Consider the following 24,806-nt stretch of genomic DNA (forward strand, 5'->3'; position numbering starts at 1 on the left):
AAAAAAAAAAAAAAAAAGAAGAAGTTATCCTCTGACCTCTGCCTGTATTCAGTGACTTGCATGGGCCTGGTATATATAGACACAGACAGACAGACAGACAGACAGGCAGACAGACAGACAGACACACACACACACACCCACCCCAGTTCAAGGTCATCCTAAATAACATAGTAAGGGGCTGTGTGAGACCCTACAGAAGGCTTCTATGGCCATGGCTTCCCCACCACAACTAAATTCTTTCTCCTTCAAGTTGCTTTGGTCTGCTTTTAACTGCAACAAGTGGGGACGAAATGGAACATCCCAGGTCCCGTGGCTGTAGCTGTCATTGCAGTCACCCAACACTTTTTACCCTTTGCACATCTCCCCTGTCACCCTCCCCTGCTCAACCTGGCCCTCCTCGGTGGTTCTAGGAAGCTTTGCTTACAACCAGCCTGGGTCTTGAGCTTTGTCTCTCCTGTCGAAACCCCTGTTGCTGGACTCTCCTGGCTTTCTGGTGCATCTTCCCAGCCAGAGCATCTCAGTGAGGTCTGGCTGGGCCAAAGGTCAACATCTGGGGTGCACATGCTAGGTGCTGACTCCAGCTGCTGCCACAGATTCACACCTCGGTTTCGGCTGCAGGCTACAGCTGCTGGGTACTCAGTAGGTCTTCATGAACAGGGTGACACCTGACTGTCAACGTGGTGGCCTGTTTCCTAATCTACATAGTTTCTGTTTGAACTACCAGAAGCCAGGCTTGGAGAAAGCCTAATGATTTTCCTAAAACTCCTTTGAATAATTTATGAAAACTAAATATAGAATAAAATGGACACTAACGAACAGAATTCTTACTGTGGCAAGAAAGTCGAGGGGCTGGAAAACAAGCAGTTTTCTCAGGACAGGAATGTTTACCAGTTTTCTTTCTTTTGGTTGTCTTTAAATGTCCACTGCCTAGCAACTAAGTTCTGCAGGGCTGCTGAGTGATATTAACTGTAGCTTCCTCTAACTGTATAAAGGATGCCGAAAGCCTACCATCCAACTCAAGGGCCAGGGGTGCAAAGATGACCCTAGAGGGGACCAAAGACCCTGCTCTTCCTACATGTTAGGACATTACCCAGGAGCTCATGACGTGGTCCTGACCCACAGTTCTTCTTCTCAGGGCCACTGGCTTTCTCTACCTGCTGCCCAGAAAGGGCTAAAAACAGGCTCTGAGCGAGTGTCTATGGAGTTGGAAAGTGACCTCCCTGAAACTAACAATGACACTGGGCAACTTTCAAAGTACACTGACACTAGGCCAGGAGGCACAGAGGCTCGTGCACCGCAATGCGTGGGTCTGCAGCCTGAAACACTTTATCCTGGAAACTCAGTTCTCTGCTTCATTTTCTCGAAGGCTGGATGACTGAGGAAATCTGGTTACCTACGAAAGACTCAGCACAGACACGGTTACACTGGGGCTAGGGACGGAGCTCAGTTAAGAGAGCACTTGCTTAGTGTGCAGGAAACTCTGGGTGTGGTCCCCAGCACCGTAGAAACTGGGTGCAGCAGTATATGCCTGTATCCACAGCATGGGGGGGGGTAGAGGCACAAGCGCCTTAAGTTTAAGACTACCCTCGGCTATACAGTGAGTTTGAGGCCATACGGGGCTACATGAAACCCTGTCTCAATAAACTAAACCAAACCACAGGCACGCACACGACGATGTCAGTCTCCTGTGGTAAGCCACGTAAGGATCCTGCATGTGACCCGTATGTCCTGTTTCTGTATATATACATGTGTATATGTGTATATACATGTATATGTGTGTGTGTGTGTGTGTGTGTACATGCATGTGTGCCCTTTGTGAATAAGCACCCATAGAAGCTAGAAAAGTGCTCAATGCTTTGTATCTGGAATTACAGTTGGCTATGAGCCACCCAACCTGAGTGCTGGAAACCAAACTCAGGTTCTCGGCAGAAGCAGCCAGTGCTGGGCCATCTCTCCAGCCCTGGAAACCTTATTTTAAATCACAAGTTGTTCGTTGTTTCTTGAGTGCCTTGTCTTGTCAGAAGTAACATTCTGTAACAGTTCTTGTGTCAAACGCTTTCTTTCCCTATGCCGTCCACACTCACACCGGATCCCCTCTGACAGTTGTAGAGAAGTCTCAGGAGTTTTTAAACCCCTTGCTTCAGGTCTTCAGCCACACCAGAATTCACCATCCCTGAGACAGCCAGACGTTCATTTCAACGTCCAAGTAATCTTTTCTGGGCTGGAACCTGATACAGTTTTTCAGCCAAGAGCAAATTCACATTACATATTAGACATGCAATCCCAGACAGGGGTTCGGGGAATAGTCACCGTCCACTCCACTCCAGCTTCAGACTACGACGGAGCCAACTGGTCAGGTGCTCAAAAAAAAAAAAATTGAAAAACCACTCGACATCTCTCTCTCTCTTGAGTTTCATGAGGATAACTGCACTTCCTGCTCTCAAAGAGAATTTATGACATACATTTCCTTTGCAGGACAAGTCCCAGAGGCCTGGAGGCTTCTCCAGCTGGCGGGAAGCGCTCTATCTCTGACTCTACTAGAAGTGGATCTGGCCCTTACTCACTCCACCGCTCCGCCCGCCCAAGTGAAGTCTCAGAGAGCAAGTGCCTGGCCCCGGAGGGAGAGCATGCACCCCACCCCCACCCACCCACCTGGCTGGAAATCTGAATCTAATAGGGACGGACAAGCAGGAAATTTCTTTGGGGGGTTCTCCGGTTTAAGTGTGTGAGCACTCTGTGTATGACAACACATGAGACACCATATTTATTGTTTGGAGTCAGGGTCTCTAGCCCAGGCTGGCCTCTAACCTGCTTCATAGTAGAGGATGACCTTGAATATCTGATCTTCCTGCCTCCAGGAATTGCAGGCAAGCACCACCAGGACCAGACTATTCGGTGCTGGGGATTAAACCTAGGGTCCAGGGTGTACTCTGTAATCATTCCCCTAACCGTACTCCTGCCCAGTGTTGGCTTATTTTAGGGTCTCACGTAGCCCAGCCTAGCTCGGAGCTTGTGTATGGCCAAGGAGGACTCAGACTTTCTCACATAGTCATCTGTATGTTGTGTACCGTAGCACTTGTGTGGAAGCCAGAGGACAACGGGACTCAGCTCAGGTGGCCAGGATTGCTTGGCAGCCACTTTTCCCTGAGCCACTCTGATGGCCCTGCGAGTTTGAACTTCTAACCTTCCAGTCATGACATTTAAGTAGGACTGGGGATCAAACTTGGGACCTCATGCCCGCAAGGCCGGCATCTACCAACTGAGCTGCATGCCCAGCCCTCACCGCGGCTTTCATTGAGGCTAGCTAATCCCAAACATCTAGAGGCCATCTCTGTGCCTCTGGGATCATTTTCTGGTTCTGACCCGACAATCTGGCCGTATCAATGTTCTCTCAGGATAGATCTGATCATCTACGTTGTTATCATTTTTGTTTTAAAACACGAAGCTGCACTGCTGGTGTCCTCACACAGCTTTTTAGGACACATCTGGGAACATCCTATTGCTGGCTGCAAAGGGAGTTTTCACTTTCTTAGCCAGCCCCGGTGCCCAGGGCTGGGCTTCAGGAAAGGGGCCTCTGCAGAATGTTCAGAGGTTGCCCTCTTCTCTCCTCGAGACTCATTCTTCAGCAGAACCTACAGAAGATGGGAGCATGGGATCCCAACTCCCACCTTTCCTGTTCTGACGCGACCGGAAGTGGCCAACTTATCCTGACATCCACCCGTCTCACTCTCTTCTGGAACTTTCCTCTCTGTGATGGCTTGAATGAAAATGCCATCCTGCACCCCTAGGCTCATATATTTGAATGCCTGATCCCTAGGTGGTGGAACTGTTTAGGAAGGATTAGGAGGTGTGGCCTCGTTTGAGGAGGTGTATCACTGGGGGGTTAGGCTTGGAGGTTTCAAAAGCCCACACTGCTCCGACTCTGCCTCCTTCCCTGCCAGCCAGCCACACCAGGCTTGCCGCCACGATCACAGATTATCCCTCAGAATCTGTAAGCAAGCCCCCAATTAGATATTTCCTTTTATAAGTTGCCTTGGTCACAGTGTCTCTTTACAGCAGTCGGATAACTAAGGCAACCCTCCCACAGGTGCCATGGGTATCAGGAAAAATTAGCCCTCCCCCCATAACAGGCTTTAGGTATAGGTCTCTAGACATTCAAGGCAGGGGGGTGGAGGGGGAGGGGAGAAGTGTCACTGGTCAAGTGTCCCAAGCTCCTCAGAGACAAGGCAAAGCAGGCTGGACTTTCCCAGCAGACACACTTCCTAATGCACCCACATCCCGCCAGGCCTCCCAGGCACCCTCAGTGTGTGCTGCCCTTACTCAGCAGCAGAGGCTCACTGACTGACTTCCTGATGCACTGGTGTCTCACCTCCAGACAAGTGGCCTAGGGGAAATCCCCACTGCTTACCCGCCCTGCAGTCTCAAGGCATGAGGAAGATATATATAACCTGTGGCACCAACCACAGGGCAGGCCTCCAGGTCTCTCCCAGAACCATCTTTAGCACCCCAAGTAGCATTCTGGCTTAGAAGAGACCCATTCACTACAAGGGTAGTGTGTGTCATGGGGATAACCGGACGGACGCTAGTCAGGGAGAACGGGTAGGCAGGCCCCTACTGTCTGCCACTTAAGAAGCTTTCTGGCAACAAGAAGCCTGGAACCCCACTTGAAGAAATTAAGGCTGATAGTCAGGACTGGTGCCTGACTATCAAAGACGGCCTCAGGCTGCAACTTACTTCAGATTCTATGAAGCTGTGACCCACTAAGGATGCAGTGGTAAAATGCCAACATTTTGTTGGGCAAGACAACTCCAAGGCTCCAAGGCTGTAGCAGAATTTATACAGTGCCAGTTTCTCAGACTGGGGTCCCCCTCTTTCTGAAGGTCTAAGGGACAGACTTCAGCTTTGTGGGAGTCCCACAAAATGCCTAAGAAAAGAAGGCTGAGCCGGGTGTGGTGGCGCACGCCTTTAATCCTAGCACTTGGGAGGCAGAGGCAGGCAGATTTCTGAGTTCGAGGCCAGCCTGGTCTACAAAGTGAGTTCTAGGACAGCCAGGGCTATACAGAGAAACCCTGTCTCAAAAAAAAAAAAAAAAAAAAAGACTGAAACCTTGGTTCTGTTCCCACCTTCCCTTCCACTGTTTAAAGGCAGACACATAACCCAGCCTAGAACTCCCTTTCCCATTGGCTCAGGGAGGGGCCTGGGTAAAAAGCCATATGGGAAGGCTCACTTCAGCCCTGTCCAGGGTCCTGACTCTTGGTCAGTGTTCTTTGGCCCTGGCCCATGTTAGTGTGAAGAGCAGAAGCCCCTAGAGAGTCTCTTGCCCCGAAACCTACCCCTTAGCTATTTCACAGTTTACAATATGCCCACTACTACTGCAATGCAAGCATCGTGGGGCCTCAAGTTCCCTCCTCAACGCCTGGGCACACTTAAGCAATAAAAACAGACCCACGGCCACCAGCGAAGGGAGTCTCTGTACCAGTTGGCCTCAGTGAGAGCACACAGTGTGACCAGCTTAGCAGTTATCCCATAGGGCACTGGGCAGACAGGGCTCCCAAGAATCCCCTTTGTTAGGGAGCCTGGAGCCTTTGCTGCCTCGGCCAGGCTCCCTAGCAAGGCCCTCTGCTTCCAGTTCATTCATCAGCGCATGCACACTCTTGCAGCCAAGCGCTAGTGTTTCTCTCCGCCCTCTCACGAGCCAGATCATTTGGAAGCTTTCATTGATGCTTTCTTCTCTGCCCCACCATAACTCAAGAATTTATACCGGCCACGGCTCAACCTTCTCACTCAGGGGATGAGGGAAAACCTCTCCGGCTGCTCTCCAGCCTGCTGCGGGAGGGAGGATCTGGCTGCCATTCAAGGAAGGGAAGACTTGTCAGTCCTTCTGGGTGGACATCAGAGCCACACCTGCAGGGCTCCTGGTCTAGGCATGGGCTATACACAGCCAGTCCCCAGAAGGCGCCCTACAGAGGTTCAAGTCTATTTTTAGGTTCAAAGCCTCTGGGTTGGAAAACCCAAGAGGCAGGGGAATTTTCTGCCCCATGCAAATTGTTCTTTCTTCTCGGCCCTGCTGACACCTGTTTCCACCCAGGGTTGGTCCCAGCCAGTGGAGAAGGCGCCCCATCCCCCACTGGCCTGGGAGGTGGGGCAGGGGCAAGAGGCTAGCTCCCTCAGGAGTTTCCCATCTCCTGTTAATATGCAGAACCCCAAGGGAGCTGGAGAAAGGCTGGAATGTCAGAGGCCATCTCCTCAAGTCCTACACGAGCATGGCAATTCCTGCCCCCAAGGACTAGGAGGCCCAAATAAAGGTGACCAAAGGCTGTTCATCCACGAAGAGGCAGAGCCTCCCAAGATCCTATCCCACACTCTATCCTCCCAAGTGGTCGGCTAAGGAGGAGGATAGGAGCAGAGGACGGCCTAGTCGGTCATCAAGGGAGGAGAGGCCCTAGGTCCTGGGAAGGCTCCATGCCCCAGTATAGGGGAATGCCAGGACTGGGAATGGGAGTGGGTGGGTTGGTGAGCAAGGGGAAGGGTAAGGGATGGGGTGTTTTCAGAGAAGAAACCAGGAAAGGGGATAACATTTGAAATGTAAATAAAGAAAATATCATTAAAAAAAAAAAGAAAAGAAAAGGAGGCGGGTATGTAAGCATCAAAACGACTCTTCCTCCTCAGCGCCAGCATCCAGCTCCTTCCTTCACAACCCTCTCAGAGACATCTTCATCCACAACCCCATGAACCAGGTTTGGACACTATCAGGGCTGGCACTGAAATGGCACAGCAGGCAAAGACGCTTCCTGCCTAGCCTAGGAGCCTGAACCTCAAGAGGCAGAAAGACCCAACTCCTCCCGGTTGTTCCATCTTCCACATACATGCCATGACACACACACACACACACACACACACACACAGAGACACACACGTGCATTCGCGTGTCCCTATGTGTACACACACAAACTAAACAAGTTATTGTAACTTGGAAGGAAAATGGAAACCACTCTCATAGGGTCCCAACCCCACCCCCTGCCCCCGCTCCTGCCCTGCCCCTGCCCCGCCCCCAAGGGAAAAAAAGCACAGAGCAAGGCTCTTGGGAGGCAAGAAATCAATTTTTTAAAATATAAAGCTCTGGGGAAGACCATTTAAGAGCATACCGGAGGTCCAGCCCAAATATATATCTAGGGGCTGGTAAAAACTAGATGACCCAGTGGAAAGCAACAGGAGAAAATGGGGTGTGGTTTGGGCAAAGACATGGTCCTTGATCCCACATCCATGTAAGCTCGGTCCTTACACCAGTTCCATGTATAAGGAAGGACCAGGTTGGAAATGCACAGCCTTGGAAGTTCTCACAGTCACATTTAGACCAAAGGCCTCGTCTCTGCACAGCGACATTGCCGGTGAAGTGCTAGGCGGGGAGAGATAAAGCCCCTGCATGGAATTTTTCATTGGCCACAAGAAGCAAGGGCTGGCTGTGAGGCCTTGTACCAAGGACTCCCTCCACAGAAGCCATAAGCGCCTCTACATGCAGATCAGGAGCTGAAGGCATTACCCTGCTTAACATGCAGGTACACATGAAGTACTGTCAGACGAATAAACTGGTGTCCCCATTCGTCCTATTCTGCCACACTGGCCACCTCTGGCACTGGGCATGGGCCCTGCACCAAGAACACGTGGCCTTCATGCATTTGCTCAGCTCTTTTTCTCACTCCCCACAGGTGCCTCTCTACCCCAACCTCAGCCTTCCCTGAACCTTTCCACTGCTGCTGCCTACCTCTGAGGGCTTCTTCTCGTTCTGCCGGGGCCAGCCCGACTTGGTGCTGCTGGGCAGTTTGGAACATCTTGATGCTGATGTGGATGTCACGTGACCTGCAGAGAGAAGACAGGCCATGAGGGCTCCCGGAGAGCCAGAAACAGCATCTAACCACATAGAGGATGGAAAGTCTCAGGGTGAGCACCTGCTTGTAGGATCAGAAGGTAGGAGGCTCTGTCCCTGCCCTGGGCCCCAATCTTTCCACAGACCAATGGAAATATGAAGGCTCCTTCACTCACCCCTGGCTTAAGAAATCAACAGCGGTTACCAGCTGTTTCTGTGGCTCCAAGGAAGTCCCTATTCTCTTTGAGACTCTGCTTCCTACTTGGTCAAGGCATGCCAGAACATTCCATGCATGCGCTTGCTCCAGTCTGTCCCAGGTTAGGGGCATCATGGCACTCCTGGATGCCCTATCGGGTTACAAAAGCAAGGTAGGGGAGTAGGAATCCGAATAGACCTGGAGCCTATCAGGCTAGACCCAAGTGAGCTGTCTGATTACTGGCCACCACCAGTAAATAATTTGATATCTGTAAGCCTGGAAGAGGTGGGTATGAGAACGTTAGTGTTAAATGCCAACTTGATGGGAATAATCTAGAAGATTAAGTCTCTGGACACTCTGGGACAAATCAGTTAACCTGTGCCTAAGCCTCTAAGGGACTATTCTGACTAGGTTAATTGAGGTAGGAAGACAGGAGGACGCGGGAGGAGGGAAGTGGGAAGCAGTGGTATCCCCCAGCCCCCCTCCCCCCCTAGTCCTCAGGACAACGCTACTGGGAGGCGGTGTAACTTTTTTAGAACCTGAAACCTCAGAGAGTGTCAGAGCCCATTGCTCAGGCACTAAAAGTCCCAAAACTGTGGGCTAAGTAAACCTGCCCTTTCGTAAGTTACTAACCTTACATGACAGTCATATGAAGTTGATTAACAGGATAGGAGATGATCTGTCCTCTAAAGGATACCATATCTATAGCTGTAGGATGGTCCAAAGGGATTCTTCAGTTAGCCATGACTGTACGGCCCAAGACCCTTGCTGGACTATAGGGCAATGGTCTCAGGAGGAAGACCCAGGGTTTTTTTCTGTTTTGGTTGTAAGCAGAGTCTCATTACATAGAACTTGCTATGGATACCAGGCTGCCCTTGAGCTCCCTCCCAGAGATCCACCTGCCTCAGCCTCCCAAGTGCTGGGATTAAGTGCCCCACTGCAGCCAGCCCCAGAGCCAAGGTTTTTGATGAGAACAGGAGTCAACAGTCACGGATGGGGACAGTGGTGGGGAGCTGATGGAAAGGGGACAACTTCAAGTGTGGGTCCAACCTGCTGCTTCTCCATGGCGCAGATGCCCAGATGCCCCATGACTCTGCAGGTTAGGAGTGGGAGCTGGGTGGCCACAAAACTCTATAGATACTGTGATCTCTTCCTGCAGCAAAGGGGATGGAAGGGAGGAGTGACCCACAACCAGAGCCAGACCCGCAGGGCAGCTGATGTGGCCTAGAAGCAGACAGGGCCGGCTGGGCCTTATCAGTCCCCGGGTGGGTAGGGAGGCCGCTAGTCCACCAGGTCTAGAGATGCTGGGCTCTAGGCTCAGCCTCCCCAGCAGTGTGGCTTCCTTCTTAGAGAGATCCACCAAAGTAGTTACTTCAAGATGGCATCTTCCTGGCTGCGTGCCCCTTCCTGACCATGAAGATGGGATTCCTTAACCCAACAGGCTGAGGAGTGGCTTCCTGGGCCACTGGGCAATGGCTACCTTTTGTCACCAACCAGGAAGAAAGCTCTGGTTGTACACACACCTTTTTCTCTGCTCCCAAAACACCATTTGAATGTTGACAAGGGGACCTTTTCCCCCCACTTCTAGACATCCAACGGACACACCCACCCGTTTGTCTAAATCTATCTACCTCTTAGAATGCACTGCCAAGCTTCCATTGACAGCTGGGCTTCTTCGTTAATTTCTTCAGCCAACCTTTATAGAACACCTACTGTGTGCCAGACTCTGGCTGGTAACACAGCAGTGAGCATGTTCAGGGTTTGCCACTGGTTAGAAAGTTACTTATTATGATAATTAAGCTCATTATAACCATAAAGGGCAATAGGTTTTATAGAGATTTCTAAAAGCTAAAGGATTTATTTTCTTGTATTAACCAGCAGCACACGTCCTGAGAGGAGTTAGTCTATTCCAAGGAGAGGAAGGCTACCTAGAGGATAGGGCAGTAGACTAAAGGGGGTGGTGAAGCTCGGATAAGGGCAAGGACTGACCACCTCAGGGGCAGAGGAACCCAACTTGACTTTTCACTCCTGTGGCCCTGGGCTGAGCTGAATGGAGGGTCAGCGTCCTCTTATTAGGTCTTTGGGCTTGCCAGTTTTACTTAACTGTCCCCACAGAGCCAAGTAGGAAGGCCTTACCGTCAGTGGTATCAGAGTTGTCGCTGCTGATGGAATATTTTCGCCTCTTCTCTTCCATCTGCAACAAAAGTCGAGAAGGGATATTATCTTCCCAGACATCAGGGGAAATCCTCAGCTCACACTCGCATGCAGAGAAAGGACAAGCCTCTCTTCTGGCCCCAGCCTTCCTCTACACACCCAACAGAGCCAGCGTTTGGGAAAGGAGGCCCCGGGGAACTCAGGCAAACAGAAGTCTGCCTGAGTGGCCTGGTGTCAGAGGACCGCAGGGAGGCCAGGAGGCACAAACTGAAAGGTGACAATGACCCCCCCCCCCCGAGCCCCAGTTCCCACACCTCCTGAGTGAGAGCGAGTGATCCCTATGGGGAAGAGGGAGAAGAGGAGGTAAGAAAGACCCTTCTAGGGCCTCGCTGTCCAAGTAAGGGACAACTGTCATCGAGACCTGGATCCTGTGCATGACGGCTATTGGGGTGTGGAAATGGGGCAGCAGGTCCACCCTCGGGTAAAGCACATCCCTACCGTACAATCTCACCTATGCCATCTAACTTTTAAGCCACTAAGGGCAGCTCTCTCATAACCTCGTCCGTGGTGTTGAGTGCCTAACAGCTTGATGAGCTGTAAGACTCAGGCCCATTTACAGAGGAAGCCTGCCTCTTTCCGCTACCAACCAGCAAATGAAGATGAATGCTGAATCCCCAAGGGTGAGGTCTGATTCCCGAGGTTACCCTGAACTCCTGCGTAAAGACTCTGCTTCAGCCTGGAAGGCTGTGCCTGCCCCTTCTTCCTCGGGTTCTACGGAAGCCTGAACGGCAGAGCCTGCTTGGAGGAGAACATCTGGAGTGGCTTGATACCTGGCCCAGGGTGCTTCCCGCCATGTTCCCGCTCAGTTCTAGTTCTTAGGGAGAAGGTGTTACGGTACAGCCCATCTATCTGCCTCTAGCCTGCTCCTGTCAAGCTAGGAGATGCCTCCATCTTCCCGCAGTGCCTCAGAGACCCTGACATATCTGCTCACTAAGTGGGAAGGACAGTCACAGTCACCCAGACCTCCGAGTGGACCTGCTTTAACCCTTGACCTCAGTGAGGAGCCTTTTACCCCACTAGAATGGGAGGAGCTTAATGGGGGGGGGCCTGCTTGCTGCCTAGTGTTTCGTAAAGGGCAAAGAACTGAGAGACACTTGGCAGTGCAAATAACCCAAGAAGGCGGGGGAGGGGGGGTCCTCTAGCACACAAGGACTCCATGACATGAAACTCTCAGAAAGCCCCCCGGTAGCTATGCCAATTGTCTCTTTAACTTTTTTTTTTTTGTTGTTGTTGTTCGAGACAAGGTTTCTCTGTATAGCCCTGGCTGTCCTGGAACTCACTCTGTAGACCAGGGTGGCCTCGAACTCAGAAATTCGCCTGCCTCTGCCTCCCAAGTGCTGGGATTAAAGGTGTGTGCCACCACACCTGGCCTTGTCTCTTTAACTTAAGAGTCTATGACATGAGGAAAAGGAGCCTCAGGGGCTAGGTGACAGACTTAAAAGACCTAATTCCTGACCATCAGACTTCATGACCTCTTTGCAGCAGAGAGGAAGCCCAGAACCAAAACCATCACCCTCCTCTGTGACATCCAGGATCAGAGAAAGGCCGACTTTGAAAAGAACTCTGGCCGCAGTCCACACCTGGCCCAACCTAGCCCCGTCACTGTGTGGCTGTTAAGTTCGCCAATCCAATGTCTCCCACAATTCCCTGTTTCAGCAACGCGGGCAACAGTACCTCCAAACCAGGATCTCCTGCAACACTAACAGCTGGCTGGGGGCTGACGGCAGAGCTCAGCAATAGCCAGCCAAGTGCTCTGCATGCGCAAGTCCCTGGGTGTGACCTCCAGGAGGAGGAGGAGGAGCAGGGGCCATGGGTTTAGGAGTGCTAGGGGTCAAATCTTAGCCCCCAACACTCACAAGGCCAGAGGTGTTGGCAAAGAGTTACTTTCCCCCAGGAGGAAAACTGGATCTGACTTCCCCATACATCTCCAGAATTTAAAGTGCTGGCAACTGAGTCACAATCTGAAGAACACCCTGAAAGGGCCAAACTAAACACATTTGTTGGCGGGAATCAGCTGGCGAGAGTGAATGAGTAAATGAGTGTGAAGACTGAAGCAGCACACGGACGCTAGCTAGGAAACGCATGGCAGCCTTGATGCTTGCTAGTAAATGCACGCCGGCCTTGGGCCAGAACGGACAGCCCTACAGAGGCCGGCCCCTTGGAAAGCACAGGCAGTGACCAAAGCTGCCCACACCCTTCTTACACTGCTGAGTCCTTGCCCAGAAACCAACAGGTAACCTGTCAGCTGGTAGTCCTACATGCAGCCCCATCAATGAGGCAGCCCTGTGTGTGTGTTTCTCAAATCACCTGGCCCACTGGCGAGAGAGGGGGTAGACACAGCTAAGGCAGCAAACAGGTGTGTGTGTGATGGAGCTGCTTCATCTGCCTGGCCTCGGGTTTTCCTACTCTAACACCCCCTCCCAGCTCTGCCAAGTCAAGTTTTTGCTCCGGTGATGACTTCCGTGACACATGGCACTCGCTTCTGAGGGACAAGAATTAATCCTGTAATCCATCTGTAAAGGAGAGAGAGTCTAAGCAGCAAAGGTCTTTTCTTGCCATTCTTTTGTCTCCACCCCAGTATGGAAACACACAGGGAAGCTCTCCTTTGGACGGTAGGTAGCCAGCGTGCCCTCAAGGGAGCGGTGGCCCAAAGGCTCCTCGTCTCCTCTCCAAGTCCCGAACACACCCACTTTTCCCAACTCTACGCTCATCCGACTGGTTCAAGCCCACCTCACCTCTCACCTGGGCCCATCTAAGTTCATCTCCTCCCTTTCACTACCTCCTTCACAGGATCCGAACTCCACACAGCACCCAAACAGACCTTCCAAGCATAAAGCCTGCCTCACTCCCAACCCTGTAATCTCTTTCACAGGTTTCCAGCTGACCCGAGACCAGATCTCCATATCCCCATAAGACCTAAACCGACCTGGACCCTGCCTACGTAAAGTCCAGTGGCGATCCCCTTACTCACTACATTGCGGGACAGTGGCATCGCCCTTGTGACAGTGGGGGGACTGAACCTAGCACCTCTTGCATACAAGGCAGGAGCTCACCTACGAGCTACAGCCTCTAGCTTCTCTCTGCTTCCTCTCCCAAGCTAAAGGTTCTTCCTGCTTCCACAGACCTGGGCACAAGTTGTGCCAGCTGCCTGTGTGGGGTTTTGATCATTACTCTATTTAGAGAAATGAGCTGCCCCATTCCCCATTTGCAAAGCACACGCACGTCGGCGTGTTGAGCTACTTGCCAACTGTCCCTATTGGGAAAGAGTAAAGAACATGTCTGGCTAGATCCTTGTGTGAAGGCCAGGAACTCTCACACTGCATCCAGTATAATGGGGAGTACTGAACACGCTACGGGTCCCTCCCTCATGGAGTGTCAGGACCACACAGCCCAGCTGGCTGGTCTGCTGCTGGCAGAAACTGACACCCTAGCCCAAGATTCCCTCCTGTTTGCAGTCCTCCTTCCCAGTCTTGACCCTACACATTTTCCAGGCAGCTTTATGTGGTTGGGTTCCTGGCTAATGACCAATGTCAACTCAGTAATAGGGCAGCAATTTGGTGGCAGATGTTTTCTTGGCAGCACAGGCCACCGGCCTTAGCCACCCTCCCCGCCTCCACCAAAGTTCTGGCCCTGGAACACCACTGCCCAATGCCAGTCTCTTTTAAAGATGTCTCTGCAAATAAATTCAAATAAACACCCTGGGCCTCCATTAACGCCCTCCCAGCTGACCCTGGGAACAGTGGGTCTTTCAGGCCAGCTACTGCAGCCACTCCCTGGGGCAGTTAAAACACCCCAACCTGGCCTCCGGTCTCTCCTCTCCAGGGGCCACCAGGCCTGCCCTCACACACACACACAGTAGGAGTCCCTCCTCCTTTAAAAAAAGGGGGGGGAGGGTGGAGTGAGGGGGGCCTTCAAGCAGGCAATTTACCATTCCAGACACAATCTCTCAGAGAGAAACAAAAACTCCCTGTCTGAGGCGGACCGCGAAGGCGTGTGTGTAATAAGATGCTAATACAATTTAATGATATTTCGGCTGGAAAACCTGTCCTCAGAGCCTCCTTGTGCAGGGAAGGCCAGACGTTCAGAAAACAAGAGCTTGCACACTCTTAAACTGTTTCAAACGGGGGTCAGAGCCCCACTCTTTCCCATCTCTCATTAGCTTTAATGCCTTCTCAGGGACAATAACTGAGGATACAAAAAAAAAAAAAAAAAAGATTCCGTGCACACAGGGCAAGAGGGCTGCTGTCTGTGACTGTCAACTCTACTTCTCCAAGCCTGAGAGGCGCTGGGATCTCTCTCCTGCCACACTGCTGCCTACCTTCAGTGTCCCACCCAGGCCCCAGTCAGTGCCTCCAGTGTCAATCACGCGGGTCAGTTCTACCACTCTCTACCACCCAACCAAGGAGTGCCGGGGAGTGTGAAGGGTTCTACCTAATTTACCTTTCAATACTTCCTCAACCTTACTCTTCTCCCCACAGGGCAAATCTCAGTGGACCATTCCTAAATCTAGCTGCCCTCGGGCACCTGTTAGATGCTCATCTCTGCTTCAGAGAAGAGAGCTGGCTTTCTGGCCTAGCCTGGGGCTAACAGATCAAAGGCCATAGTGCATATAATAACTTGGCTTGCCTCAGTTCATTAACAGAGTGGACACTGTGCTACCACTCACTTTAGGCTTCTTCTTCTTCTTCTTTTTTCCTCCTCTTTCCATGAATTATACTGCTAAAACCCAGGGCCTGGAATTGCCAGACATGGGCTTGAGCAGCTACATCCTGAGACCCAGGGTTAGTCCTTTAATACAATCTATTACTTCCTATGCTCACCTACAGATAGGAATTATTATCAATCCCACTGGCTGATGAGTAAACTAAGACCTCCGGTGCCTTTAGCACAGCTGGAAACTACATTCAGACCTAGGCTAGCTGACTCCATGGTCAAAGGGCTCAAGACTGCAGGAAGGCTTCCGGCACAGATGAAGTTTTCTAATCTCCAATGAGATTTCTGAGCGGAAGCTTAGAGGGCTGCCTAAGACTCCAGAACTAACTTCAGTAGGTGCTGAAGCTTTGAGCTAAGACCTGCCATTTAAGTGTCTACGTGTCATGTGATAGAGGTCCCATCATACGGGGGTCATGAGAAGTCAAAGTTACTCCCCACCCCCAACTCTATCCTGGCAACCTCTCAGGCAACCCAAACAGCCATGCGAGAGATCTGCAGACAGCCTGCTGTACATACAGTGAAACATTTGGCAGGGGCACTGAGGCAGGCAACCACCTTCTAGTCTAATAGAAACACCGGTTATAAATAAGAGGAATATCCTGCCCGCAGCCTCAAATGCAGGGGAGTCAGTGTCTAAGGCTTACACTGAGATAATAAAGTACGATCGGGACCCGGGGACCCCCCATACACACTACCAATGAGAACTTAGCAGCTGAGATCTTTGAGAGCCTCTTGGGTAGGAGTCACTGGCCATTTACCCAGGCAATTTAGGGAAAAAGCATGCTGGATGGGAAAGCACTCTGGAAACATTTGCTGTATCCAGAGCCCAAACAACTCTGTCCTTAAACACTTCATCTCCAAGAGTGTTGGGGAGACCCTTGGCCAAACAGTTTTAAAGCCAACATTCACTGTTAAGTCCTGCCGCGTAGGGTGAGGACTCCCCTCTAAAAGGCATTTAGTGTGGAACCAAATGCTTTTCCACTCAAAACAGCAGCCAACAGCACTTGGAACAACCAAGGAGAGGGCTTCAGATCAAACACGAATCCCCCCCCACACACACACCAAACACACACCATGCAAACTTTCTCAATAAATTATTCGCCCACTTCGGATCAAAGCCTGCTTTTGCAGCCTGTGACCTAAAAAGCAAATAGCATAGCCTAAACATAAAAGCTGCTTCTTGACTAGGTCAGTTTTATTACTCATTCCTTCCCCCCTTACAGTTCATTCTCTTCTTTTCCTTGCCTGCTTAGTAGATTGCTCTGCGAGTCCCAACCCGCCCAAGGAAGATGGGACCGGAGGGTCTGGAGGGCTGGTGTGTTCGCCTGGGGCCCTAAGGGGGGGAAAAAAAAAGAAATCAGGCGAGGGGAAAAAGAAGTCAGCACCCTGGGAACCCAGGAAACAGGGCCAGGCTCGGTTGGCAACCCTCTGCCTGGATCTTCTGCCAAATGTCCTACTGGGAATTTTACCAGTGACAGGAGAGACAGTGCCACTCTGGGAGGAGAACCCAGCTCCCAAGCTCCGGTCTGTTTGCAAATATAAATGTTAAGAGAGCATCCGATTAGTTCTTCCGGGCTCAGAACTCTTCATTTTCTAAATGGGGGCCCCGCCCCTCCCTAACCCCTCTGGCACTTCTCTGAGCACAACCATAATCCCTCCCATTGACCTCTTGCAAACTGCCTCTGGGTAAGACTTTGTACCTCGGAATCCTGCAGATGAGGTGGGGGGTGCTAGGGGCAAGGGTGAAATTTGGAAATCAGCAGAGACCCGGAATAACCAGTGCAATGTACCCTCGGGCATAAAGAAACCCGGCCCCCCCGCCCCCCAGCAGGAGGCCTGAGGCCAAGCTGGTTTAAAAAAAAAAAAAAAAAAAGTGCACAGGCGGGCTGCAGCGGCTAAGGGGATTAGAAGAGGGTTGCGCGCCTCCAGCCTGCCCCTGGCGGCGGGCGATGGGCACGCAGGCTGGAGGCGCGCCGGCGTGATTCCGACCGCGGGAGCCGGGAGGAGGAGCCGGAGGTGGCTGCGGGGGGCTCCGGCCCAGGCGTAGGAAGGGCAAGAGGCGGTTCGGGCCGGGGGCGGTGCCAGGAGGTGGGTGGGCTTGGCACACGGGGCGGGGGAGGGGTCTAGGGGACTCGAGGAAGGGCAACTGAGCCTTGGGTGGGGGCGGGGGTTCTGAGCAGGGCAGAGGTGTGCAGTAGAGGGACCGGGCTGAGCTGGCTGGGCCTCTCTGGAAGGTAGAGGGAAGCCTCCAAGCCGGTTTTGCAGATGTCCTCACCCTCCGGCAGAAAAGCTACGAGTCTCCAAGCTGACCCAGGATCACCCCTTGCTCGGAGAAGGGGATGTCTCAGAGCCCTGGGATGGGCGGGAAGGGACCATGGGGAGCCACAAGTCTGCACCCAGGCGGGGAGTGGGCGAGCGAGAGCCGCTCCGCAGGCGCAGGCAAGTGGGTGGGAAGGAGGGAGGGAGAGGGAGGAAGGAGGTGAGCCGGGAAGATGCCACTGCCGGGGGCGGGGCGGGGCCGGGGATCCGGCAGGAGGACTGCAGCAATGTTTGGTGGGGGCGGGGGCTGCAATGTCACTCATTTTGGGGTCAGGTGCGTGTGTCCCAGGCAGAGCCCTCCACTTGTCTGCTGCTCCTAGGTACCACCCAGAGTTTAGTAAAGGCTGAGGGAAGAGGGGGGGAGCTGCAGAGTCGTCCCTGAAGCGGGACGCGAACCAGCAGAGTTGGGAGAAGGTAAACAAGGGCCACGCCCCCTGCCGTCGCCCCGCGAGCGCGCACCCGCCGCTCCGGCCGTCGCCGGTACATTTCCACTCTCGCGGTGCCTCTCCCCCACCGGACTCCCGCGCAGCACCGGAGAGCTGCTGTCCACTACCCCAGTATGCACCCTGGCTGCCTGGGCTGCGCACTCAGCACTCACCTGGGAACGTTGTCCCCCGCCCCTTAAAAAAAAAAAAAAAAAAACTAATTTGTGCAATGCCTCTGAACCCAAGAACCGAGCATGCTGCCCCCGCGTGCAGCTCCCGCGTGCACCCAGCCTGGAAAGGGGGCGCAGGGCGGAGGCGGTGGCCCCCGGAAGGTGTCTAAGACTGGACCGGCTGCACGTGAGCCCAGCGCGGGGTCATGTGCATAGGCTCAGCCCGGTTCGGCACCCGGACGTGCTGCGTATCAACAAAATGAAACTCGGGGAGACAGAAGGGCAGATAGCTCCAGGTTTCCCGTGCCCCGGTGCCCGCCACTCGGCCTCCCCACCCCGCACCCCGGTAGCGCCGCAGCCCCTCGGGCCGGCCGGAGCCCGCGAGGCAAGTTGCAGCCCCAGCGCCCCCACCCGCCCGCGCCCCCTCGCCGGCCCAGGGGCGCTTTGCCGCAGTCATTAATAAAGAAGGTCGCCAGGCTCACCCTTCCAAAAGTTGTTGCATGCGCCCCTCTCAGCCTCCCCGCACTGTACTCTTTAAAACACGGCTGACCAACATGCGCAATCTCTCTCCCCAGTGCTGTGCGTCCCCCCCCACCCCCCGCGCTGGCTTCCTAGAACAGGCAGCCAGCGAGAGAGGGAGCGAGCGAGCAAGAGAGAGAGGGAGCGAGGAGCACTGGCAGATCTGTTGAAAAAAAAAAAAAAAAAAAAAAGCCCACAAAATAATGCCGTGGAGATGCGCAGGGCCCATCCGCTGGGGGCTGGCTCTTACCTTGCTCCGCCGTGCCCTCCCGAGGGGCGCTGCCCTCGGCTACGCGCGGCGGCGGGGGCCGGCGCGGGAAGGATGCTCCCGAAGCCAGGAGCTCCTGGGGCCGGCGCGGGAGGGCGGGGGGCGCGCATCCATCCGGGGTCGTGGCGAGGGAGGCGACCGGGCCGCGGCGTCCCCCAAGCCCCGCACCCCTGCTAGGAAGATGGTCAGCTCTCCAGCCCAGAGCTGGTGCCACTAGGAGTGGGCGCAAAGTAACTCCATGGACGCTACTCACCCCCCCAAAAAATAGCCTCCAACTGCGATGGCCGCGGTCGGCACCATTCACCAACCCCCTGTGTATGTTTCTGTTTCTTTTTAAACCAAGACTTCCTTGTGATCTCTTTAGAGGGGGAAAAAAATGTGTTGGGGTGGGGGTTGGGTGGGGGCGGGCAAGAAGAGAGGGAGGGGGAGTAGCCACTTTTTTCTAATTCACTCGGATCTCAGCTCCCGGCACCCCCCTGTCGTGTCCCCCCCTTCCCAGTTGTTTGGCTCCGGCGACAGTCCCAGGTAGCGTTGCGGCCCCCCCGGGGGGGTGCCCTACACGGTCACCCGCCCGCCTGCACGCGGGCCCGGACTCCTCGTGGACTCCGGGGCGCCCCCAGCCCGCCCTGTCCCCAGGGCCGGGCCCGAGCGCCGGCTGAGCCCGTGCAAGTCCCATCAGGTCGGCTCACACTTCACACACTCACACATATACCCCGCCCCTCCACTCGCTCACTCACACTTTCTGCTCACACCCCGCCCCCTTCGCGCCCCAGACCCAGGCGGAGCCCCCCACAACCTAAAAAAAAAAAAAAGCAAGCTTATACTTAAAAAAATCTTTTGGCGCCATATTAATGACGTACTTAAAATTTGCCATTTCTCCCTGCGTCAAAAAGACGTTTCTTTGCAAATAACAGCCTGGAGGCGACACTCGCGGAGGAAACGAGGCTTGCACGGAGTACCCGGCCCGCCCGCCCCACCCCCAGGGACTCTGGTGCTGGAAGACCCTCGCCCTCCGCCCGGTTTCGGAATCACTGGTTTTAAAATCGAAATCGAATAAATCGCGTGGCGTTTTTTGCAGCGCCAGAAGTGAGCAGAAAGTGCTGGCAGGAGTGCAGGGGAGGGGCGCGCAAGGGGCTGGGGGAGGGGGCGCGGTCCTCCTCCCCCACCCACACCAAATGCAAACTAGCATCCTAGGCAGGGAAAGTTGAAATTGTGGGCGACCTCCGGAAGAGAGGGGCTGTCCTTAGGGGGAGGGGGTCCCTTCTTGGACTCGTTGCCCCCTCCCCCTCACGGGTGCCTCCTGGCGCCCGGTGCTGCCCTGCATTTCCGGGGGGGGGGGTGTGAGGCGCACTGTGATGGGTGGGTGGCTAGCAGGGTGGCAACATGTCCTAGACTCAGGAGGAGTTTGCCCTCGGGTACCCCCTTCCTCCTGCCTCGTTCATCTTACAACCGCAAAGGGTTAAAAACCGAGGGGGCAACTTCCCAGGGCTGGTACTTGGCAGAGAAGCGGGGCGCCCCTCTCCCCACCCTCTCCTTCTCGCCCCTCCTCCTCCGACTCCACTTCCCGACTTGACCTTGTGGTGCACAAACAGTGCTCTCCAATCCTCGCAGTTTCTGGAAGAAGAGCCTGCGCTCGCCAGGCGGGCGGGCTGTCGGGCGGCTAGCCGGCAGTGGCGGAGCCTTGGGTCGGTTCCCTGAGCTGCGGGCCACACCCACCCAACCCGCTGCGCCTGGGGAGCTCACCTTCTCTCTAGGAAGGAAAAGGGCAGGCCTCCTGGATGGGTAGACACGTGGTGGGCAACCTTTTGCCTCCCGGGAATGCTCCAGCTGGGGAGGTTGGCTAGCTTCGGGCTGAGGTTTGGGGAAGCCTGGCCCAGCATCCCTAAGGCATCTCTCATCCCCGGCATCCCTAAGGCATCTCATCTCATCCTTGCCAATGTATTCTACCCCCTCCAAGATAATCCAATGATCCCCCCCCCAACTCACCTTTGTTTTTGAAGGCAGGTGGATGAGTTTCAAACCCCTTTCCCTCTCCGAGACTGAAGGTTGTTTATTTTTCCTTTCCCCTCCACCCCCACCCCTCTTGCATGCAAAGATAAATATTCAATTTACATAAGATGACATTTATGTGACAATTAAGAAGATTCCCCGACGGAATGTTGTGAACACATTTGCTTATAGGAGAAATAAATCTAATAATAAACAAACTCAAAACAGCTCAGATCCTCTGACGGGGAGGTTGTGTCTGCAACAAAGAGGGACGCCAGGAACGCTGAAACCAGCAATTTCTGCAACAGAACTCAAGGAAGCCACCCGCAGAACTTCTCTTCTTTGGCCTTCATTCACAAAGTCTAAAAGAGGCGTGTCTGGCAAGAGGAGGGGCTGGCTCATCATCACCTCACAGTTAGCCCTGTCTCTGGTTCCCAGTGGTCCACTGAGAAGATTTTCCCAGGCCAAGGTCAATGTCTGCTAACAGGTGTTGGAGGCTGGGAGTGCCCAACCGAGTAGTTAATGGCTTCTGATCCTGCTCAGAAGGCTGTGTGAGGCAGATTGGTGAACACATCTCTCTGAGTCTGTTTTCACCTTGGTGAGCTGAAGATTCCAGAGACCACATGCATACCCATGTATGTGAATATGTAAATTTACATTCCCTATGAGTAAGGCAGGACCCGGCTAAGAGTGCACGGCACACGTGAGTGCTTCGCTCATGTCTTCTTTCTTATAAACTCTTTATTTTTTCCCAATTATTTTTAATGATGAGTAGGTGTATGTGCACCTACTTTTAATTATGTGTCTGCACATGGGCAGGTAGGGATGCATGCAGGTGAGGCAGGCCAGAGGCATGGGATGTTCTCTGTAGCTGGGGTTACAGATGGTTGTGAACCACCCAATGTGTCTGATTGAGACCTGAACTCAGGTCCTTTGGGAGAGCAGCAACTGCTCTTAACTACCGAGCCTTATCTCCAGGCCCCCCTGCCTTTTCTTTTTGCTGTTGTTGCTTAAGATTGAACCCATGTTAGGCAAGAGCAAGAGGACAATGCTCTCAGTCTTTTCCCTGAGGATTCATACAAGAGCTCCAGTGAGCACAGAAAGAGGACTAGGAAAAGAACTGGTCAGAAACAGTGGGCTGTATATGGTCAAGGTCCCGATAACTGTCAGCCATGAATCTGGCATGAAGGTAGAGACACAATACACAGAGGCAGAGTCTAAAGTGACCCACAGATTTGGTCTTTGGCCTGGGGGGTGGGGTGGGGGGTGTGCGGGAGAGGATGGGACAAGCTGCCTTGGCCATTGGGAGCCCATGAACTAGAATGGAAAAATGTCTTGGCAAGGAGCCGACCTAGAGAAATGATAGAGGGAAAGAACACCTCATGTGCATGTGCTTCCTTCTGTGCCCTGTGTGCAAGCTGGTCCACTTCATCCCCACAAAGCCCATTACCCTCTTCAGAAAAGCCTTGGAAACTCCATAGTGTCTAAGGCCTGCAGTGGCGAGTGGGCACCTAAGTGCAGGTGACCTTGGCACTAGTGTCTTTACCCTTGGCTTTTGCCACATGCTGGAGAAAAGTTGTGCTATTATCTAGTCACATTATGATTGATCTCCGCAAGAACAGCAGCTCTCTTTAGTCCTTGACATCGTTTTCTAACTGGGGGCCAAACCAGGGCCCCCTAAACAGTCCTTAGGAAACACCACCGGCTTAGAACCAAAATCCCCTCCAGTCCTTGGATTCCGCAGAACTTTGTGCTACTGTCCAAGGCTAACCTTGGACCTGCTAACAAAGTGATAACAGTGAGGCTGATTTTAATTCATTATGTACATAGCTTAATTAGACAAATATGAAATCTGTCTAGCTAGGCATCATGGTTCACACCTATAATCTCAGAACTTGGGAAGCTGAGACAGGAGGATTGCCAAGAGTTAAAAGCTAACCAAGACAACAGGTTGAACGGAATAGCCTGCCCCACCTCCCAGAAAAAAAAATATGGGAAAGGGAGGAAGAAAAATTTAAATTGTGTTCTAGTTTTAATTATGCATATGTGTGTGCCTGTGTGTGGATATCTGTGTGTGAATGCAAGGTACCTGTGGAGACCAGAAGAGGGCATGAGAGACTCTAGAGCTGAAATTACAGGCTCTGTCAGCCACTTCACCTGAATTCTAGGAACAATACTCCTGTCCCCTGCAAGAGCAATTTCTCCAGCCCTGAAAACAGACATACAGACAGACAGACAAGTAAACAAATAATCAAGTGTGAGCCAAGACTAACCTCAAACTCACTGTGTAGCCCAGGCTACCCTCAAATTCTCTGCAATCCCAAATGCTGAGATTACAAATATGTGTTGGTGTGTTTGAAGATAATTAAGTGCTACAGTGAAAGGTTCAATTGCAAATCACAACAGTAGAGGGTACAATTTTAATTTTTTTTTAGATTTATTTTTATTTTGTGTTTATGGATGTCTTGCGTGCATGTTTGTGTGTTTTGTGTATGTGCAGTGCCTGCAGAGGCCAGAAGAAGGCATCATATTTAAGGGGTACAGTTTTAAATTGGATGATCTGAGAAGATGCCAAGTGAGTGAGTGTGTGTGTATGAAGAGGGTGCATTATGAACCAAACCTGAAGTTTAGGGGTACTTGCCTCCATAAGTCTCTGGGTCTTGACTTGTGATGGGCAAAAAGGTCACATCTTCATTTCCATCAGTAAAATGTAGCATGTTCTTCAATTATGAATAAGGACAACAAATTTTCGCTATTAAGTGCACCTGTGACATGGTTCCTGGTAGGAATCACAGGTATTTTACAACCATTACAGTTGTTACTAATACCCTAGGATGCCATTACACATCACTACTTCAAATTATTCTGCACTTGTAATTTAATAAAGCACACATATTAGTGTGTTACACATTTTGAAAACATCTTGAGAGTTATATTTCAGTATAATTAGATTTCTTTGTAATTCATAGAACTTACTTCAAGGGCTTCAGTATGGTGGCTCACCCCTAACTATCTTACCACCTAGGGGGGCTGGTGGAGGAGAATCAGGAGTTCAAGGTCACCCTTGACGACATAGCAAATTTGAGGCCAGCCTAGGCTGCCTAAGGTTCTAGATTCAACTCTCAGCGTTGGGCACTGAATAAGATCTGGAAGAGGAGCCCTCAACAAAGGTATCATTAAGAAAGAGAGAAAGAAAAAGAAAAAAAAAGAGAGAGAGAAAGAAGGGACTGAGGATGTGGTTCAGTTGGTAGACTGCTTGCTGGGCACACACAAAGCCCTGGATTTGACCCCTGGCCTCCAATAAACCAGAGTGCTGGTGAGGACCTGCTGAGGTGCAGGTGGAGAAATAGAAGTCCTCTCCAGCTACATACAGAGTTTGAGGACAGCCTGGGCTACATGAGACCCTGACTCAGAAATAAAATAAATCTAGAAGGTAAACCATTTAAGAAGCATCCAGAGAGCTGGAAGGCGTGGAGCAGCCCCAAACTGCTGAAGGATCACGAGATATTTTATTGTGAAACTGGGCATAGTGGTTCAGGCCTTTAACTCCAGTAACTCTGCATACCTGAGGCCAGACTGACCTGTGTCGGGAGTTTCAGCCCAGCTTCAGTAGACATTGAGACCCTATCTTAAAAATAGATAGATAGATAGATAGATAGATAGATAGATAGATAGATAGATAGATAGATAGATAGATAGATAGATAAATAAGCTGGGCATGGTGTCCCATGCCTTTAATTCCAGCACTGGGGACACAGAGGCAGACAGATCTCTGAGTGTGAGGTCAGCTGTTCTATACAGAGCGTTCCAGAAGAGCCAGGGCTGCACAGAGAAATCCTGTCTTGACCAACAAAGCATAGAAAGATTTTAAGGTTCAGAAATATGGAGGTGCCTGGTGACCTTGATAGCAGTAAAGAGAAGCAAGCAAAAACTTGACTGGGATCAAGAAAGAGGAGCAAGGACTGCGGGGCATGGCTGAATGAATGTCAAGAGGACCAGAAGTTCAGTTAGCCTCTAGTATAGAAAGTCCAAGGGTGGGCTGGTGAGATGGCTCAGTGGGTAAGAGCACCCGACTGCTCTTCCGAAGGTCTGGAGTTCAAATCCCAGCAACCACATGGTGGCTCACAAC

The 24,806-nt window shown here is 52.3% G+C and overlaps 1 protein-coding gene across 9 annotated transcripts in view; it reads right to left on the reverse strand.

Moving 5' to 3' along the window:
* Positions 1-20,290, reverse strand: part of Jade2 (jade family PHD finger 2) — a 45,732-nt gene extending 25,442 nt beyond the window's left edge. Inside the window, exons 1-4 of one of the 9 annotated variants that reach the window (XM_029546229.1) lie at positions 20,263-20,290; positions 16,233-16,320; positions 10,197-10,254; positions 7,763-7,857 (exon numbers count right to left, since the gene is read on the reverse strand). In XM_029546229.1, coding sequence (XP_029402089.1) covers positions 7,763-7,857; positions 10,197-10,254 — 153 coding nt within the window. In that variant the 5' untranslated portion in view covers positions 16,233-16,320; positions 20,263-20,290. Of the gene's footprint in view, positions 1-7,762; positions 7,858-10,196; positions 10,255-16,208; positions 16,901-17,904; positions 18,114-18,383; positions 18,467-18,670; positions 19,014-20,262 lie in introns of those variants that run through there. The other 8 variants (XM_029546227.1, XM_029546228.1, XM_029546230.1 and 5 more) reach the window with 8 other exon arrangements.
* Between the last annotated feature and the right edge of the window lie 4,516 nt (positions 20,291-24,806).

The sequence above is a fragment of the Mus pahari genome, chromosome 14, assembly GCF_900095145.1.
Source record: "Mus pahari chromosome 14, PAHARI_EIJ_v1.1, whole genome shotgun sequence".
Lineage (NCBI taxonomy): Eukaryota > Metazoa > Chordata > Mammalia > Rodentia > Muridae > Mus > Mus pahari.